At 43.7% G+C, this 21,373-nt stretch overlaps 1 protein-coding gene across 1 annotated transcript; it reads right to left on the reverse strand.

The window, feature by feature from the left end:
- Positions 1-3,954: 3,954 nt before the first annotated feature.
- LOC119336916 (cytochrome b561 and DOMON domain-containing protein At4g12980-like) lies at positions 3,955-6,839 on the reverse strand. Its single transcript, XM_037609007.1, has 3 exons — positions 6,055-6,839; positions 4,634-4,888; positions 3,955-4,499 (listed from the first exon to the last, which is right to left on the reverse strand). The coding sequence occupies exons 1-3, from the start codon at positions 6,673-6,675 to the stop codon at positions 4,197-4,199; spliced, it is 1,179 nt and encodes a 392-aa protein (XP_037464904.1). The 5' UTR covers positions 6,676-6,839; the 3' UTR covers positions 3,955-4,196.
- Positions 6,840-21,373: the final 14,534 nt, after the last annotated feature.

The raw sequence follows: 21,373 nt of genomic DNA on the forward strand, positions 1-21,373 counted from the left end.
TCCTCCGCCTCCGCCTCCTCCTCCGCCTCATCATCCAAGCTAGCCATCCGCGAGGTCCCTACGACCACCTTTGGGTTGCCTCTGTTGTCATAGTCGTTGGGCGTGTACCGGCGTCTGGGCTGTCTAGGCTTGAACACATATGCGGACCGAGCTTGAGCGTCCGCTAAAGTCATGTCATCATCAAGCTCATCGCCCTATCACACAACGAAACAATATGGTGAAGGCCGATGTCGTAATCTAGTGAGAATCACATCTAAAGGATTAGTCATACCTCTTGGGTGATCCCACCCTCATCATCCATATAAGCATTTGAGGAACTCACATCGTCCCCCTCATGGTGAGGTGCGGGGTCTGATGGTGTACCAGACCTAGAGGCAGATGGTTCATCATATTCAGGATCACGGCAACCGAGAAGGTTCGATAACCGCCTTAACTTCTTGGCCTGACGCTGTAACATGAACAAGTGTGTAAGATATCAAACTTCGCAACATAGAGTGGCTCTCATAGTGAATGCGATATGTACCTTGAGGAATGCTCGTAGTGAACCATCATCATTGCCAGTTCCAACTGGTGTCTTCTCCAGAATAGACTGGCTCTCATCAGCTGCTTTCTTGATCTCGGTGCGCTGCGGATGAGAAAAAATGAATGCGTTAGCCATTCAAACATGTGTAATACGGTCAACAGGAAAGTAAAGAGGGGAACACTTTACCACATAGTTAATCACCGGAACAGCAGGGACTCCTTGCCCTAGCCTGACATCTCTGTTGTACTTCCCCTTTGCTAGATCCTCAAAGTTTACGGGTTCTTCAAGAATATCCTCATTATATGCCGGCGGGCATATCTCAACTCGAGTAGTTCCAATAAATCATCGTAAGTAGTTATCAAAAGCAAGTGAGTTGTGCTCACGAAGCGGGGCGCGTGCAGTGCTACGAGCTTGCTCCACACAAAGCTGGAAGCGGGTAACATACGCAGAATGATGCTTGGCCCAGTCCTTTATCTTCCGTTGCCTTCTCCTGTCCAACCTGCGTGGTATAAAACCAAACATTAGCACAATCAAAAGGAGTCCCGATGATTAGACAATACGCACACATGCTCTCTTACCTATGAAGTGCTTTATCCGTGTCCACTCAATCCGGCGGGTGAGGCTGGAAAAGACCAAACTGACGATACACGCGATGCGGCAAATGAAACTCAACCGCCCAGTTGCATATCAGTGGGCACCGCATAAGCCAGATATCCTTATCCCGCAAGCACATCGGGTTGAGGCGGAACTCCGTGGTGTACCCCAAGCTCTCACCCGCGTCATATGGCTGCCATTCCACCTATGAAACAGGGCAACAATGCAAATTTGATAACTATTTTTCAAGCAAGCATGAGAAAGGACTAAAGTAATGACCTCCTTACCTGCTCAGGCGTAATCGTGTCCAACTCGGCAATGTACTTTTGGTACATGAGATTGACATCGTTCGTCATCTTGGAAACGATATCCCACTTGTAAGCCCACGTGGGGCGCCGTAATTCGTCATGTTCATTTGCATACCAAGGATCAAACCTGACGCTCTTCGGGCGTCCAACAGGCAGACGCTCCCAGCTCCATACAAAAAGTAGAAGCAGATTACCACCAATGCCTGCACTAGGTGTGATCCTGCAACACGCATCATCCAGCTACATATGAAAGAAAAACAATGTTAACTTGACAGCAAGCTTGCATTGCTAATGAATAAATGAGTTGATCACAAAACAGACCAACTACCTGTCGGTACAAGTAGGCAAGAGTCGCTGAACCCCAGCTCCATTTGCTATCGAAGACGGTCAACGCCTTCAGCCACATCCATGGAGCGTTCTTACCAGTGGAGTCAGGAAACAAAGTCCTCGACACAATGTACCACATATACACACGAGCATGTGTCTGGATCACATCATCAGTTGCATCCGGAGGGCACGTCGCAAAGTTATTTTGAATCCACGTGAAAGCAGCTCCGGCTGCCTTCCTTTCCCTCTTCTTCTTCTCTTCTCCCTCCTCTACATCATCCTCAGCCTCGGTAGGAGCCATACCGATAAGAGCAATCATCTGCTCGCGCCACCCATCAGAATCGGTGCTCATACATAGAGGCCTCCCGTCGATAGCAAGACCGGTGATCAACGAGACATCCTCGAGCGTCACGGTCATCTCCCCGGTCCGAAGATGGAAACTGTGGGTCTCTGGCCTCCACCGATCAACAAGAGCGGACACCAGTGGAGCGTTCAGATTCGGCGTGGACCGGCTAACCAACAGAATCCACGGGAGTAGTCCTGCCTGCTTGATGTACGGTGTGTACCGCTCATCGTAAGGCATGGCAGGACCAGAGACCCCGTGATACCGAATCTTCAGAGGTTCAAGCTTCTGCAAAAAACAAGTAATGACAAATCTTAGGGCATGTAAATTTCAACTAAAGGCAAATTTGCAAAAAATTTAGATTACTCATTATTACCTTATCCTTCTCGCGCATCATGTAGGCCCGGTGTTGCACGTCGTAGACATTGTCCAGAAGCCAAACCATCCTTACAATTTCAAACAATAAACATATAAAAGTTCATCTTCATCTCAAATATCGGTATACACTAAACATATAACATGTGTTCAACTACAAGAATCTCAACATCTCCTTCTCACACAATGAATATGTCATATGTGTTCAAATAAACTAAACATCTAATATTTCAAATAAACTCAACATCTAATATTTGAAATAAACTGAACATCTAATATATATCTAAACAAACTTCTCATATATGTCTACAAAAATCAACATCTCATAGTTATCTATAAAAATAGGCATCTCATATATATCTAAAAAAACTAAACAATCTAGGGTTTCAACAACAAGAATCATATATTGTGAACTAATAAATAACACAACGGTACTACCAATATGAATACACATCCTAAATCGAGCAAACCAAACAAATCAAGGGTTCCATCAAATCATGGACAAATCTCTAGAATGGCAACAAATTTACGGAGCAAAAGAAAGAGAAGGGAAGAGCTTACCTAGTAGGATGGATTGGGGATCGAATCCACAGATCAAAACTTCAGATCTGAGAGGGGTGTGGGGGGATTAGATGGGGGCGCCGCCGCCGCCGCTGCTCTCTGTCCAGAGAGCGGAGAGATGAAGAACTACCTGGTCGGGCTGGGACGGCCGCGCTTAAGTCACTGTGCAGCGCCCAAGGGCTAGGCGCTGCACGTCAAAGTGTGGCGCCTAGCTCTTAGGCGCTGCACAGGTGCGTGTGGGGCCGCAACTGGACCAGGGCTGCCACGCTGGTAGGATGTGCGACGCCTAAGGGAAAGGCGCTGCACAGTAGGGTGCGGCGCCCAGATGTCGGGCGCCACACCAAAGGGTCAGCAGAGTGAAATTTTTTTCTGAACAGGTCAGTTTGTGATTTGATTTCTGCCTCAGGTCAAATCTGTGATTTCTGCCGCTCAAGTGAACCACCCACCGCACGCCACTGCCAATCTTGTTCATTCGTACCGGTACACGTATGGACAGATCCGCCACCAGGCCCACTCATGCAGTGGGAAAGTTGCACATACGTACTACACTAGCACCAGAAGAGCCACATGTTCCCTCTCCCCTGTATAAATTACTCCAGCTAACAACCAAATATCCTGTGGGAAATACAAAAGTGAAAGAACTCTGCATTCGCTTTCCCTGGCCTTGAAGAAACAAATTCAGTGTACTTGACGCCTGCTACCCGTGTCACCTCCTTTCTAGAGAGATCATGCTTCCACTCACTGCAGAAACATTTTGCATCTTCCCTGCTTCTGCTTCTGCTTCACCAACCACCACCGGGACACGTCTCCCGGCTTTCACAAAAGTAAGTATAAAACAAGTGGGTGATGATGATCATCAGCTCAGCATATGCCACAACAAGTATAGTTCAGACCAAAACAAACCAAGATGCAGGCACAACAAGTATCCAACTATCCATCGGCCAGCATCTCCTCTCTCTCATTCCAGTATAATAATTAATATAATGTGCAGCAGTACTATACACACATCTATCAATCATCATCATCATACAAAAAGAAACAGAGAGACCGAAGACCACTAAGGCCCGACCCTAACCTAAATATCTGCCAATCCATGCTCACACACACGCAGCTCAACTCAACACAACCCATAGATTTCTCGTCACCGAGAAAGAATCGCATCGCGTCACATCGGCAGATGGCCGTTGTTGTTGTTGGCGCTGCCGTTGTAGGCCTTGTCCTCCGTCTTCCTCCTCTTCAGCACGATGCCCCAGGTGATCACCTCCAGCACCACGGCGATGCCGCCCAGGATGCCGATGGCGATGATGTACCCAGTCTTCCACTTCTGCGCCACGTCCAGGATGCTCATGCCCTTGAAGATGTTGACGATGCCCAGGATGATGATGGTGTAGCCCACCGAGTGGTGGTACACGTTCCAGTACACGCGCAGCTTGTGATCCTTCTTCGGCCTCAGGAACAGTGCAAAGATCTATAGCACACCAAAAATGTGGTTAGTAAGCTCCCCGCTAGGCAACTGTCATTGCAAACTGTGGTGCACAAAAATGCTCCAAACTGTGGTGCACAATAATAGAGAGAGGAATTGGGAATGTGAAGATCATATACCTGAACGGTACCAAGAGCAAATACAGCGATCCCGATGTTCCTGTGAAGCGAGTAGGTGATTCCCTTGGACAGATTTCCTAGATGAATACCGGTGGCCCAGCCAGATACTCCCACAGCATACCCAATCAGCTGGCAAGCAACGTGAAGGTAGAACCAAGCAGGGTCGGCTGATTTGAATGTCTTGAGGTATCTAGCAACTATGGCTCCCATTGGGAGAAGAATCCCCCAGCTAACAGCATTCAGAATTCCATGGGTCTGCAGAAGAAGAAAAAACAGGGGTAAGAATTGACAATCTTTTGATAAAAAATTAGTACTCAATCACGGTAACTTCAGTATCCTCTGTTTATATGTATGTATGTGTATCAATGTATCCTCTGTTTTATACTCCCTCCGTCTGGAAATACTTGTCATCAAAATGAATAAAAGGGGGTGTATCTAGATGTATCTTAGTTCTAGATACATCCCCTTTTGTCCATTTTGATGACAAGTATTTTCGAACGGAGGGAGTATGTATGTATGTGTATCAATAGGGACTAGTGGATTTATTTTTACCAGCCTAAGGGCTAAGGCTGGGGAGAGAACTTCAATGTCAATGCCATGAATGAACATGCAGATGTAGCTATCAACAATTAGACTGATCAAAACATCAAAGTCCACCAAGGCAGGAAGAAATCTAGCCAGGCAAGAAAAGTTCAACCCCAGTGTATAAAATTTCAAAGTGCATGGAACAGAAGAAACCATGTGGCATGTGACACACAGAGTCAACGTACCAGGAGCGGATGTATCTTCAGATCGGAGTCAACTCATACCAACAAGTACACTAGTTAATTAGGCATCTGCATGTGCGATTTCACATGGCAACAGGCACAGTTTTCTTATGAGGTGTCCGTTAGGAGCACACAAAATTGATGGTATTTCCATGTTCTTGCCACTACACCAGCATAGTGCAAAACCGATTCATGTGGTTTACTCCTGTTTAAACATTGCAGTAAACCGCTTCGACAGCTACAGTTACTCGCTCGTACTCCCTCCGTCCGGAAATACTTGTCCCCGAAATGTTTGCATTTAGACTTATTTTAGTTATAGATACATCCATTTTATCAATTTCTAGGACAAGTATTTCCGGACGAAGGGAGTAGAAAAGTTGAAAATAAAAATAAGATTATAGCTTATGTTAAAAGGTGAAAATTGTCCCCGTTACTTTGCCAGAAACTGCGAGCTTCACAGAGTTTTTTACTCCCCATATTTTGATCATACTGTTGTTTCTGTAGTGAATGTCTCTTGTCGTACAATTTTAGTTTGCGTTACGATTGCCAAACTGAAGCCAAAGTATATAATAAAGCATTTGAAAGGAACGAAAAACTTGCTTATAAAGGCATAAATGTGGAATCAAATCAATAAATTCTGGGTAGAATGCTCACATTTTTCTTCCTGAGGATGCTGCCTCCGCTGACGGCGGTGGTCGCCCCCGTGACGAGGTTGAGCTTCCCCTTGGCCCCCATGTTGGCAGCGGCCATGGCGTGTATGCCGATGCTCCCGCTCGACGCTGGGCCCACCTGCCAGACCTGGTTCACCTCCCCGGTGCCGTTCTGGAGCGCGAGCTTCCCGAACATCTGGACGCGGCCGTCGGCGCCGACCTCGGCGGCGAGGTCGGACGTCTTGTAGGCGATGCGGCCCGGCGATCCGAGCGAGGTGCCCTGGATGTCGAACGTCTGGACGCCGTACGCGCCGCCACCGCCCGTGGGCGAGGCGACGAGCGCCTGCGTGCCGCTCATGCCGTCGCCGGTGGGGTTGAGCCCCCAGGCGACCCAGCCGCCGGCCGAGGGCGGCGCGGCGACGAACGCCACGGACAGGGAGGACGCCGCTGGGTCGTAGGTCCAGTGCACGGACGCGCCCAGGGTGGGCAGGTCGGTGCAGGCCGCGTACACGCGGTTCTTGGAGAACTTCTCCGCCGTGCACGCCCCCGCCGCGCCCACGCGCGCCGGCGCCGCGGCCACCAGCGCCGCCGCCGCCAGCAGCGCAAGAACCCGCATGACGGACATGGCCGCTGGCGTCAGAGGACGGGGGATCTCTTCTCCGGTGCCGAGGAATTAATGGGGGTTCAGGCGGGAGGAGACTGGTGGGTGGTGTGTGGGGAAAGAGAAAGGCCTGAGCTTTCTTTCGGGTTGAGAGTCGGGGAGGAAGCAGAGCGTGTGGGAAGCAGGGGAGGAGGTGGCGCGGTTAATAAAGGAGGAGGCGGGGGAGGGGGGCGATGAGGGTGGGGTGGACTTGGGACGGGAAGGCGGACATGTGGGCGCGTATGATTGGGCGGGGGTTGACGCGGTCTGGGGGCTTTTAGGAAAGGCTAAACACGTTCCGTTTTTACGTCCGTTCCTTGCCGTTTCTGCGCGGCGACTTGCCCAGTTTACTACTCCCTACTTGAACCGTAACGTACGGAAAGATGATCTACTATACTAGTACTAGTAGGAGTAGTTAGGTTCATGGATTTGGTGCATACATTTGATGTCATGACAAATTCCTGCACGACGATGTAGATTCAGGGCTGGCAAGTGCTCCGCTAATTAAGCACAAACACTAATTTGTATCCCTCTGCTGATCTCGTCCTCTCAGCATCTCCACTTAAACGTAGCCTCAATTTTCACTACTCTATGGAATATTTGGAAGTCTAGAGATCATTTTCTTTTCAAAAAGAAAATGTGTACGCCGTTGCATGTATTACTTCCATTCCTAAATACTCCCTCCGTTCCAAAATAGATGACCCAACTTTATACTAAAGTTAGTACAAAGTTGAGTCATCTATTTTGGAACGGAGGGAGTATATGTCACTGCCACAACGACATATATTTAGGAACGAAGGTAGTAGTTTATGCCACGAGAGCCACATCAAATGCACGTTCAATGTACCCGCAAAGAAAATGCAGGTTTAATGAAGAATTCTGAAGAAGATAGCGCGACTTCAACAATGTCTCATCCTACGTTACCATGCAATAATACATCTTTGCAATCCACATGCTTCTTGGCTTACGTTGAGGCCTTTAATCCTACGGTGGCAGGAAACGAAGCTTCATAAGAGATGAAGAGAATGACCACTCAATATTCATTCAAACAATGGCCTTGAATGTTTTCCCCCCTCTATTTTGCAGGTAGAAGCTATGGGTTTAACTCCTAGCTGCTTCGATAGTTAAAGTTTGGGATGGGACTCACATTCTTTCCATTCCTATTGCAAGATATTGGTTGATGCCGCTGAAGCAAATAATTTACTTGAAAGACCAAGACATTGGAGGACGAGACCTTTACTTGCAAATTTCTTTAATATTGCTTATTATTGCCTCAACTCTTAAAAGGTTGTCACCCATGTTCCTAGGAGCAAATCTTATTGCTCATTCTTTGGCCAAAAAGGCTTTCTTGCATAGACCTTCCTCTTGTTGCTCTTTCTTGTGCAGTTAAGCCTCCACATGTAATCTCAAATGGCCTATGAAGCCATTTCTTTCCTTCAGGAAAAACTTTTGTCTGTACACTGTGTGGGATGATAAGTTAATAAATTCTAGCCCACCTTTTGCCAAAAAAACGCAGACACAAATATCGATATGAAAGTTTAACCTTTTGAAGATGAAGTCGAAGAGGAAGTCAATGATCATCATGCTAAGGCAGCTAATCTTTGAAGAGGTTTCAAAGAGAGTTTGAGTATTTCGGTTAATAGCACAAGCTTCTTTGACTTGCATTCCCTCCTACACAAATTTGACGAAACATAAATTTTGGAGGCCCCTTTCATCAAAGAGGAAATTCTGGAGGTAGTAAATCATTTCCTAGCAGAAAAATCTCCATATCTACATGGATTTAACTATGCCTTCCTCAAAGCTTGCTGGCATATACCTGCAGAGGACATTTTCAAGCTAAATCAGATTTCTATGAGGGGATAATGAACCGGAAAAATGTCAATTCATCTTCATTACTCTCATTCCCAAAATGGGCAATCCCATCCTCTCCAAAGGTTTCAGACATATTTCACTTCTGAACTGTCCCATCAAGATAATCACAAAACTTTTGGACAACATATTACAAAGAATCATTCTTAAATTGGTTCGTATCAACCAAAAATGTTTTTTTAATCTGGTGCTATCCAGGATTGCCTGACCTAGGCCTTTGAGTATTTGCATCAATGCTTAGATCCAACAAGGAAGTAATTATCCTCAAACCATGCTTTGGAAAGGATTTTGATCTGATTGAACACAACATCATTTTCTAACATCCTCAAAGCCAGAGGTTGTGGTCATAGATAGATCAATTGGATTTCAAGTGTTTTCCAGCTCTGGGACTTCTTCTATTTTTCTCAATGGAGTCCCACAGAAGCAATTTCAATGCAAGAGAGGGGTTAGGCATGGGAACTCTCTCTCAACTCTCATTTTGTGCTACCTGCTGATTTTTTGCAACCATTCTAAATGAAGCTATGAGAAATTCTCTCATCCAGCCACCTCTGAATATTATTGTTTGTCCAGCCTTTCTAGTAATCCGATATGCAGATGACACCATTCTTGTGCTTCCAGCTGAATAGAGGCAACTACTACAAGTTAGAACCTTTTGCTGCACTTTGCTGACCATGCTGGTCTTAAGGTCAATTATAATAAGTCAATTATTTGTGCATGTTAATGTGTCAGAGGATAAGATGGATTTTTATTGAGGTTTTAGGTTGTCAGTAAGGTTCTTTCCCTTTTACATGTTTGGGGTTGCCACTCGGTGTTAACACATTGAGAATTGAGCATGTCCCCCGATGATGAAGAGAATTGAAGGAAGAATTTCACATTGTTCCATGCTTTGTTGTCCCATGATGGAAGATTACAACTCATTGAATCCCGGTTTTTTTCACTGTCTGCTTTTTATGTGTTGTCTTTCACCCCAGATGTAGTGGTAGATCATGAATTATACTATTTATTTTGAAGTTTATGATTAATTTTTATATTCTATGTTATAACTATTGTGACTCTCGAGTCTGTGGAAACCAAGAGCCTTAGAGGAAAAGTCATACGCACGTGTAGAGTTATAAATGGTAAAAATAGATTTGTAGTCTTGCCTCTAGGACTAGCTCAAGTGCTGCATTATGGTTCTATTTTCCTGATCATAGGCATGTAACTATGATGCCAACGACATTGAGGGCACGATGTTAGAAGAACACTCGTGTTGAATTGACCCAAGTTGTATGTTATACTTGGAGATGGTTTCATCACAAGTCTATAATCCATAACACTGGAAAGTTAACATATGCATAATTCCTTAGACCCTGAGAGTACCAATTCACTTCATACTAGACCATATACTTTCGAGTTGTTCTAATGTCAACCGTGACAAGGTGATCATAACAACAACTTACAGGTTCATCGAAAATGTATGACAAGGGTCTGGATAGCTCGATAGTGGGATTTGCCAAGAGATATTCTTAGGGCCCTCTCCGTTTGACGGTATCCATCATCGTCTGGCTAGACATAGTATGAGTTGCTCACTAGGATGCCGAAACACGAGAGTGAGAAAAGAGAATAAAACCGGTAACAAGGAGACTAGAATAGTGATCATGTGTTGACTCATAGGGATGCCTATATATATTACCTCGGGTTTTTTAAAGTATCACGTAGCGAAAGGAATAGCATATGGTAGCTACAAGTTCATTCGATAATCATTCATGTGAGTATAGGGGTCAACTGGATGTTCAAGGTTCCGTTGTTGATCATTAAACGAAAGGTATTTTGGTCATGTCTATATTTGACCGGACCTGCAAGGTCACACGCTTATGATCTGTTGACTAGAGTTGAGAGCTTAGGAAAGTATCATGAAAAAAATCGGAGGAAATGGAAATTGTTTCGAGAGAGAACCGGAAGCATTTCAAAGAAAAACAGATAAAACTGGGGAGATGCAAAAGTTCTAGAAGGGGATATAATTATGTAAGAGGGCCTCGGGATTTATCGGGATCCCACTAGAAATAATGGGAGGCGCCCGCTGAGTTGCCCAAATAGGCTAGGCCTATTAGGGAGCAGCCGGATGGACCTTAAAGCTAATAGGGTGGTGCCCCTCCTTAGCCTTGGCCCCAAGTCATTACTTGGTGCGTTTATGGTTGAGGGGTGGGGCTCACCTCTTAGTGTGCCGCCACAACGGGGAAGCCCCCTCCTCCAAGTCGGCCTCCCCCTCCCCTCCACCTATAAATAAATACCTAATGGTGCCCCCCTAGAGACACAAGTTCTCGAAAATCGATGTTCCCCCTCTCTCTCTAGTTCTCCTGAATTAAGAGAAATCGCAAGGCTGCTCCTCCCTCCTCCAGTTCTCCAACAATGCCTAGTTGTGGATAGTGAAGCGCTCCAAATCATCGGTCTCGTAAGAGTGCAGTCTATAGAAAAATCGTGCTTTCGGTCTTTGTTCGAGCTACCATTCGTGGGACGGTTCGAGGGACTTCAAGAACGACCTACACCGTTTTTTCTTCTGTTATAACTCAAAGTTGGTAACAATCATATCTAACCTTTGTATGCACCTTTAGTGATCATGGTTCCGGATTCATGGGACAGATGTTTTTGTTGTCTACAACAATTCCCAATAATTAATAATTACTCCCTCTGATTTATAGTAAGTGTCAAGGTTTTGAATTAAGGTTGAAATAACCTTAATTCAAAATTGCGACACTTATTTTGGATTGGAGGGAGTACCTCGTACACTATTTATGGAGAATATTTGCATCTCAAGAATATGGCCCTAATTTAATTGCTTAGAAGGAAGCCTAAAGGCCATGGAGGCTAATTAAGAATCTGCATAAGTTTTACAACAAGGACAAGTTGTCATAGGTCAAGCTTGTGTTGGGATCATACTGTTCTGAGGTTGTGTGGTAGAATTGAGGGTTCCTTTTGGTGGAAGTCTCACATAGAGTGGCTTCCCTTATTCAAAGAGGTAGCCTCGTGTTGCATGTCATCTAGAGATTTAGCTTTATTTTGGGAACACAAATGGGAGTACCAACAACTATAAGTGCAATTCCGAATTGTACTATTTTTCTGTTAAGCAAAAGTCATCAGTTGTGGCTATGTTATACCTGTCTGACCACATAAAGCTTCCACATAGCTCGTTCAATTCAAGCTTTCAACCAATTTGAGAATCTAAGTCATTTGTTGGCGCAATACCCTATAACTTTTGAGCTTGATTCTTGGGCTTATATTTGAATTCTAAGCAATCCTTATGTTGGAAAGTGTAGGATCATTTGATTGGTTAATCTCAGGCTCAGATCATTTTCAAATGGCTTTGGAAAGCTACTAGTAGAGAAAGGTATAAAATTTTCTTCTCGTAAGTTATGCATGATAGGCTTAACTCCAAAAATCACTTTAAGCGCTAGGGCATGCACATGGATAGTTATGAGTGGCTTCTCCGTAATGGTGTAGTGAAGAAACTACCCTGCATCTGCTATGTGACTGCTCTTATGCTCAAGCCTGTTCGGACACTATCATCCCATGAAGACCTAGAGGCATCTCTACTTTCGATGAGATCATACTCTTGAAATCTGCACTGCCTAAAAATATTGTTATGGATATCGTTATAATGACTTGCTGAAATTTATGGATGCAAAGAAATGGCAAGATTCTTAAGAATGAAAGACCTTCAATGCATTCCTGGAGATTCAGACTATTAAAAGATATGTTGGTGATGAGGATCAGAACTGAATCCCAACACATTAATTGTCTTCACAATGTATTGCTTCCTTTGTTTAACAAAAAGTAACTAGAATTTAGATCATTTTCATGTTAAAAAACTGGAGTTTGGTAGCGTTACACTTGTAGTTTGCTCTATAAACAATTTTTTACTGAATTTAATGAATATGAATGATTGTTCTACGGTTTCTGAGTCAGAAAAAAAGTTCAACCTTTTTTTGAGGAAACTATGCAATTTTAGCCAATTCCGTTGATCTATGCCTTGAGTGTCTTTTTTTGTTGGTTTGTTCTCTATGTTTTTTTGGGCTTTGTTTTGTTAACTCACCCGAGATTTTTGTCAAACGATTTGCGGCTCGTTATGTGTGCAAACCAGACTTCCTCTATCTCCTTTTGTTTTTTCTTTTGTTTTTTGTTTTAATGCATTTTTATTTTTTCTTTATCTGTCGGTCTTATGTTTATTTTATGGATATTTTGGAGATATTGGGTAAATGTAAATGCATACACACAAATACTATACAATATGTGCCAAAATTGCAGCATTGTATGATTATTCTTTGCACATTATAAAAGGTAGTACCAATGTATTCTAGCAAGCATCCGCAACTACTAAAGATCATTAAGGTAAAAATCAACCATAGCATTAAGTAGCAAGTCCTCTCTACTCGCGTATGCAACAACCCCTTACTCGGGTTTAACCTTCTGTCACTCTCGCAATGCACCATAAGAGAATTATGAACATATTGCAACACCTACAACGATAATCCCACATACTTGCGCAACACGGAGGGCACCATAGGACAACACCATATCAACATAAAACTCATATCACACTATACCACAATTAATCTGTAGGACAACAAATCTACTCAAATATCATAGGATGGTAACACATCATTGCATAATAATGTGTGGCATAAAGCACCATGTTTAAGTAGAGATCACAATCAGGAAAAGAGCTATTTAGCCGCTTCATAGAGGGGGAGAGAGTTAATGATGACGGCGGCGAAGTTGTTGGCTTAGATCGCTGTCATGATGATTCCCCCGGCGGCACTCCGGCGCCACCGGGAGAGAGGGGGAGAGAGCCCCCCTCCTCCTTCTTTCTTGACCACCCATGTCTCCCTTAGGGAAGGAGCCCCTCCAATATTGAATCCCTCTCTTTGTTTCTCTTCTGTTCGCGTCTCTGTTTCCGGCCGAAAAACATTTCTCAAATATCCGAAGATCCATAACTCCGATCGGACTGAAATTTTGACACGATTTTTCTCGATATAAGCTTCCTTGCGGCCAAAGAAGGGCTCCAACCGACTTACGGGGTGGTCACAAGGCAACCCCACACGCCCCGGGGTAGTGGTGGCGCCTGATGTCTACTATGCAACTTTATTCTTGTAGACTCGTGTTGGCCTCCAAGCGCAGAGTTTTGTAGGAAAATAGCAATTTTCCCTCAAGTGGATGGCCGAAGGTTTATCAATTCGTGGGAGGCATAGGATGAAGATAGTCTCTCTCAAACAACCCTACAACCAAAAACAAGAAATCTCTTGTGTCCCCAACACACCCAATACAATAGCAAATTGTATAGGTGCACTAGTTCAGCGAAGAGATGGTGATAAAAGTGTATTATGGATGGTAGAAATATATTTTTATAATCTGAATAAATAAAAACAGCAAGGTAGCGAACGATAGAAGTGAGCACAAATGGTATTGCAATGTTTGAAAACAAGGCCTAGGGTCCATACTTTCACTAGTGCAATCTCTCAACAATGCTGACATAGTTGGATCATATGATTATCCCTCAAAGTGCAATAAAGAATCACCCCGAGTTCCTATTAGTGGAGAACAGAAGATAGAAATTGTTTGTAGGGTACGAAACCACCTCAAAGCTATTCTTTCCGATCAATCTATCCTAGAGTTCGTACTAAAATAACACAAAGCTATTCTTTCTGATCAATTTAACCAAGAGTTCGTACTAAAATAACACCATATGACACACATCAACCAACTCTAATGTCAATGATGATCATGCTAAGGCAGCTAATCTTTGAAGAGGTTTCAAAGAGAGATTGAGTATTTCGGTTAATAGCACAAGCTTCTTTGACTTGCATTCCCTCCTACACAAATTTGATGGAACATAAATTTTGGAGGCCCCTTTCATCAAGGAGGAAATTCTGGAGGTAGTAAATCATTTCCTACCACACAAATCTCCATATCAACATGGATTTAACTATGCCTTCATCAAAGCTTGCTGGCATATACCTGCAGAGGACATTTTCAAGCTAAATCACGATTTCTATGAGGGGATAATGAACCGGAAAAATGTCAATTCATCTTCATTACTCTCATTCCCAAAAAGGGCAATCCAATCCTCTCCAAAGGTTTTAGACATATTTCACTTTTGAACTGCCCCATCAAGATAATCACAAAACATTTGGCCAACATATTACAAAGGATCATTATTAAATTGGTTTGTATCAACCAAAAATTGGTTTTTTAAGTCTAGTGCTATCCAGGACTGCCTGACCTAGGCCTTTGAATATTTGCATCAATGCTTAGATCCAACAAGGAAATAATTATCCTCAAACCATGCTTTGGAAAGGATTTTGATCTGATTGAACACAACATCATTTTCTGACATCCTCAAAGCCAGAGGTTGTGGTCATAGATAGATCAATTGGATTTTAAGTGTTTTTTAGCTTTGGACTTCTACTATTCTGCTCAATGGAGTCCCACAGAAGCAATTTCAATGCAAAAGAGGGGTTAGGGCATGGGGACTCTCTCTCCCCTCACATTCTGTGCTACCTGCTGATTTTTTTGCAACCATTCTAAATGAAGCTATGAGAAATTCTCTCATCCAGCCACCTCTGAATATTATTATTTGTCCAACCTTTCTAGTAATCTAATATGCAGATGACACCTTCTTGTGCTTCCAGCTGAATAGAGGCAACTACCGCAAGTTAGAACCTTTTGCTGCACTTTGCTGACCATGCTGGTCTTAAGGTTAATTATAATAAGTCAATTATTTGTGCATGTTAATGTGTCACAGGATAAGATGGATTTTTATTGAGGTTTCAGGTTGCCAGTAAGGTTCTTTCCCTTTTACATATTTGGGGTTGCCACTCGGTGTTAACACATTGAGAATTGAGGATGTCCCCCGATGATGAAGAGAACTGAAGGAAGAATTTCACATTGTTCCACGCTTTGTTGTCTCATGATGGAAGATTACAACTCATCAAATCTCTTTTTTTTTCACTGCCTGCTTTTTATGTGTTGTCTTTCACTCCCAGATGTTGTGGTAGATCATGAATTATACTATTTATTTTTCAAGTTTATGATTAATTTTTATATTCTATGCTATAACTATTGTGACTCTCGAGTCTGCGAAAACCAAGAGCCTCAGAGGAAAAGTCATACACACGTGTAGAGTTATAAATGGTAAAAATAGATTTGTAGTCTTGCCTCTAGGACTAGCTCAAGTGTTGCATTATGGTTCCGTGTTCCTAATCATAGGCATGTAACTATGATGCCAACGACATTGAGGGCATGATGTTAGAAGAACACTCACTTTGAATTGACCCAAGTTGTATGTTATACTTGGAGATGGTTTCATCACAAGTCTATAATCCATAACACGGGAAAGTTAACATATGCATAATTCCTTAGACCATGAGAGTACCAATTCACTTCATACTAGACCATATACTTTCGAGTTGTTCTAATGTCAACCGTGACAATGTGATCATTACAGGTTCATCGAAAGTATGACAAGGGTCTGGATAGCTCGATAGTGGGATTTGCCGAGAGATATTCTTAGGACCCTCTACGTTTGATGGTATCCATCATCGTCTGGCTAGACATAGTATGACTTGCTCACTGGGATGCCGGAACACGAGAGCGAGAGAAGAGAATAAAACGGGTAACAAGGAGACTAGAATAGTGATCATGTGTTGACTCATAGGGATGCCTATATATATCACCTCGGGGTTTTTAAAGTATCATGTAGCGAAAGGAATAGCATATGGTAGCTACAAGTTTGTTCGATAATCATTCATGTGAGTATAGGGGTAAACTGGGTGTTCAAGGTTCCGTTGTTGATCATTGAACGAAAGGTATTTTGGTCATGTCTATATTTGACTAAACCTGCAAGGTCACACGCTTATGATTTGTTGACTACTATTGGAGTTGAGAGCTTAGGAAAGTATCATGAAAAAAATTGGAGGAAATAGAAATTGTTTCGAGAGAGAACCGGAAGCATTTCAAAGAAAAACAGATAAAACCGGGGAGATGCAAAAATTCTCAAAGGGGAAATAAATTATGTAAGAGGGACTCGGGATTTACCGGGATCCCACTAGAAATCATGGGAGGCGCCCTGGGTTGCCCAAATAGGCTAGGCCTATTAGGGGGCAGCCGGATGGACCTTAAAGCTAATAGGGTGGTGGCCCTCCTTAACCTTGGCCCCAAGTCATTACTTGGTGCGTCTACGGTTGAGGGGTGGGGCTCACCTCTTAGTGCGCCGCCACAACGGGGAAGGCCCCTCCTCCAAGTCGGCTCCCCTCCCATCCACCTATAAATAAATACCCAAGGGTGCCCCCTAGAGACACAAGTTCTCGAAAATCGACGTGCCCCCTCTCTCTCTAGTTCTCCTGAAAATTAAGAGACATCGCAAGGCTACTCCTCCCTCCTCCAGTTCTCCGGCAATGCCTAGCTGTGTATAGTGAAGCACTCCAAATCATCGATCTCGTACGAGTGGAGTCTGTAGACAAATCGTGCTTTCGGTCTTCGTTCGAGGTACCATTCGTGGGATGGTTCGAGGGACTTCAAGAACGATCTACATCGTTTTTTCTTCTGCTATAACTCAAAGTTGGTAACAATCATATCTAACCTTTGTATGCATCTTCATAGTGATCATGGTTCTGGATTCATAGGACAAATGTTTTTGTTGTCTACAATTATTCCCAATAATTAATAATTACTCCCTCTGATCTATAGTAAGTGTCAAGGTTTTGAATTAAGGTTGAAATAACCTTAATTCAAAATTGCGACACTTATTTTGGATCGAAGGGAGTACCTCGTACACTATTTATGGAGAATATTTGGATCTCAAGAATGTGGCCCTACTTTAATTGCTTAGAAGGAAGCCTAAAGGCCATGGAGGCTAATTAAGAATCTGCATAAGTTTTACAACAAGGACGAGTTGTCATAGGTCAAGCTTGTCTCGGAATCATACTGTTATGAGGTCATGTGGTAGAATTGAGGGTTCCTTTTGGTGGAAGTCTCACATAGAGTGGCTTCCTGAAAGTGCGTTATATCGACTAGAGGGGGGGTGAATAGGCGATTTTTATGAATTCTTCACTGAGGAATTTGCCGGTGAGGAAATTCCTTACTGAAGAACTACTAGCAGCGAAATAAGTACTCAGAAGTAAGCGTAACAGAATACAAGCATGGTCATCATGATGAAATGAAGACTAGCACAGAGTACAGAAAGCGTAATCACAGGATAACACAAGACGAAGACAAACAGACTGAAGAAATTGAACTGAGGAAATTGAGAAAGTCTTCAGTCAAAGTCTTCAAACACAGATATGAACAAACACTCAACACAGTTATGAGGAAATGAAAGGGTTGAGGAAATAGAACCAGTTAGGTTGGTGAAGACAATGATTTGGTAGACCAGTTCCAACTGCTGTCTCAGTTGTACGTCTGGTTGGAGCGACTGAGTATTTAAACTCGAGGACACGCAGTCCCGGACACCCAGTCGCTGAGCCGCAGCTCAGGACACCCAGTCCTCACCGTATTCTCCTTGAACTAAGGCCACGCAGGCCTCGTCCAATCACTCGTGGTAAGTCTTCAGGCGACTTCCAAACCTTCACAGACTTGGTCACTCGGCGATCCACAATTCCTCTTGGATGCTCTAGACCATGACGCCTAACCGTCTGGAAGAAGCATAGTCTTCAAAGGTAACAAGCGTCGGATCCACGCAGGATCAATTTCTTCAGTGATGCTCAATCACTTTGGGTTTGTGGGGGTTTGGTTTTGGGTTTTCCTCACTTGATGATTTTCGCTCAAAGTCCTCGGAGGATGGGTTGCTCTCAAATGACAAGTGTCAAGTTCTCTCGGAGCAGCCAACCAACTAGTGGTTGTAGGGGGCGGCTATTTATAGCCTAGGGAGCAGCCCGACATGATAAGACATAAATGCCCTTCAATGATATGACCGTTAGGTGGATAAGATATTTTGGGACAGCCGGCGCGCAGCACAGCAACGGTCAGAAATTTGACTCTCAAATTCCTCAGGGCTATCATGTTCCTCACTGTGTAGGCAATTCGGACTGGCGAATTCCTAACTCCTCAGTCAGAGCAAAGTCCTCAGTGACTAGAAGAACTTCGTCTCTGTCACTGAAGAAATTGACTGAACTGTATGAGATTTCCAATGGCTTCACTCGAAGGGATTGGTAGGTGTAGGATTTTGAGTTGAGCATCACATGGAAATTTTCCTTAGTATTTCCTCGACCCCCTTTAACAGTACGGTGTTTCCTATGACTCAAGAAAGAGAAAATGAAACTACGAAAACAAAAGTCTTCACGCTTCATGTTCCTCAAATGAATACCAAGTCTTCAAGGTCACACCAATTTCTTCACTTTCAAAGTCTTCAGAAAGTCTTCAGAATATCAAAGTCTTCAGTCGAAGAACTTCATTTTTAGGGGTTGACTTTCTCTGTAAATATCAAACTCCTCATAGACTTATAAACCTGTGTACACTCACAAACGCATTAGTCCCTTAACCTATAAGTCTTCAATACACCAAAATCACTAAGGGGCACTAGATGCACTTACAATCTCCCCCTTTTTGGTGATTGATGACAATATAGGTTAAGTTTTCAACGGGGATAAATATATGATGTGTAAATACTGATATTGAGGAATTTGATTGCAAGATATAGAAGAACTCCCCCTGAAGATGTGCATAGTGAGGAATTTGCTTTTGAGGCAATGCACATTTGAAGAGTCGAATCATGGAGATCTCCCCCTATATCTTGTAATTCATACACACATTTGATATAATATGAAGAATTTGAAATGCATGATGAAATATGGTGCCTGATGAAATTCAGCATGCGTGCAATAACATTAACAAGGAATAAGCATGCGGAATAAAGCATCAAAAGTATCGGAGCATAGTGCAACAAAAGTATCAGAGCACCATCGGGTTTAAGATTACAACTCGATCCAAATAAGAGTTTCAGAAGAACGAGAGTTGTAACTTAAAAAGATGCCCCTTATATAGACCCGCTTGAAGACTAACTCAGATCTCTCCCCCTTTGTCATCAAATGACCAAAAGGATTGAAACTGAGGACTAACGCCCCTGAAGAATTTCAAGTCGATGGAGGAGCGCCAGCGTTGTCGGGGTTGTTTGTTGTAGCAGGGCCTGCCGCAGTGTCGTCCAAATCTTCATACTCATCAGTATCACACGATGAAGAATAAGAGCTGGCCACCAGTGGAGGAACTTTGACCCTCTTGAATTTCTTCGGAGGAGGAGCAGACCAGTCAAATTCTTCCTTGAGACCCATAGTCTTCAGTTCTTCAGCGCTATAGACATGAGTGAGGACAGCCCAGGTGCGGTTGAGGGTTTCATGAAGGTAGTAATGGTTCTTCTTCACTACATTGTGTGTTGAGGTCATGTTGTGAAGAATAGCACCAAACTGACGCTTTACCCATTTGTGATTGCGATCAACCTTCTGATGAAGACTGAGGAGTAACTCACGGTCAGTCATCACCCTGGGTGCTATGGCTTGAGGATTTTGCTTGGCTGAGGTATTTGCGGCAGTGTCATGTGTGGCAGAGTCGTCATTGGTAGAGTAAGATGTAGCGAGACGAAATTGACCATCCAATGGACGAATGCCTTCATCGATCACAGCAGCTGCCTTGCCTTTATCATCAGATGATGAAACTGGCCGTTTGAGGACTTCAATGGGAGGCAAGTAGCTACCGTGGTTCAGAGTGTCAGCTTTGTAATTCAGTGAAGATCTTGCCCTGATTAATCTCATAATCCAAGGAGCATAGGGCTTCAGCTCGAATGGTGACATAGCAACATTAGCCAGAGTCCTCATGAAGAAATCATGGAAGTTGACGGGAACGCCATGAATAATGTTGAAAAGCATATTCTTCATGATGCCAACGACTTCTTCATCATTTGAGTCGTGGCCTTTGATAGGACTCATTGTCTTCGTCAGAATGCGATAGACAGTCCGAGGCACATAGAGTAATTCCTTGACGAGGAATTTGGTTCATGGGGCCTGCCCAGGCTTCAAAGGCTTCATGAGCACTTGCATATAGTGATTTGTCAGTTCAGGGTCATTGTAGATGCAACGTGCACTGTCATGGGGAGGATCAAGAGGAAGGACACGAAGCAATTCAGTTGCCGGTGCCTTGTAGTGAGTGTTTTCAGTCATCCAATCCAACACCCATGAGTTGACATCTTCAGCGTCTCCAGTGATATGCAATGTAGCATAGAACTGAAGAATGAGTTCTTCATTCCAATCACAGATGTCAGTGCAGAAATTGAGTAATCCTGCATCGTGAAGAACACTGAGGACTGGCTCGAAGCATGGTAGAGATTCCATATCCACGTGAGGAATATGTTCATGATCGAAGATTTTGTCCTTGTCAAACAGCACTGAGGAATAGAAGTTGGCTTGACTAGCAGTCCAGAAACGCCTCTTCCTTATGCGAGCAGAGTCATAGGGGTTGTAGTCAGTGAAGAATACATGCTCGGAAAAGAAGTCTTCAGCCTTGAACTTCTGTTTTCTTGAGAACAGATTCTTCGGCTTTGGCAGAGGGGTGTCAGTGAGTTGCAGTACCACCTCAGGAATCGCGAGCTCAGGTTCTTCAGGCTGAGGAATTTCTGGTTCCTCTTCTTGTGCAGCCCGATGATCAGCAACAGCAGGTTCTTCAGCACTAGTGGCTGGAATATCTTCATGAACAGAGGGAGTGGGATGAGTTTCTTCAGAGCCCATTTGAACTATTGTTGCCGGGGACTGAGGAATCTGTTGGATAGGTGTGAATAGAGGAGTATTGGGATACTGAC

The sequence above is a fragment of the Triticum dicoccoides genome, chromosome 7B, assembly GCF_002162155.2.
Source record: "Triticum dicoccoides isolate Atlit2015 ecotype Zavitan chromosome 7B, WEW_v2.0, whole genome shotgun sequence".
Taxonomy (NCBI): Eukaryota; Viridiplantae; Streptophyta; class Magnoliopsida; order Poales; family Poaceae; genus Triticum; species Triticum dicoccoides.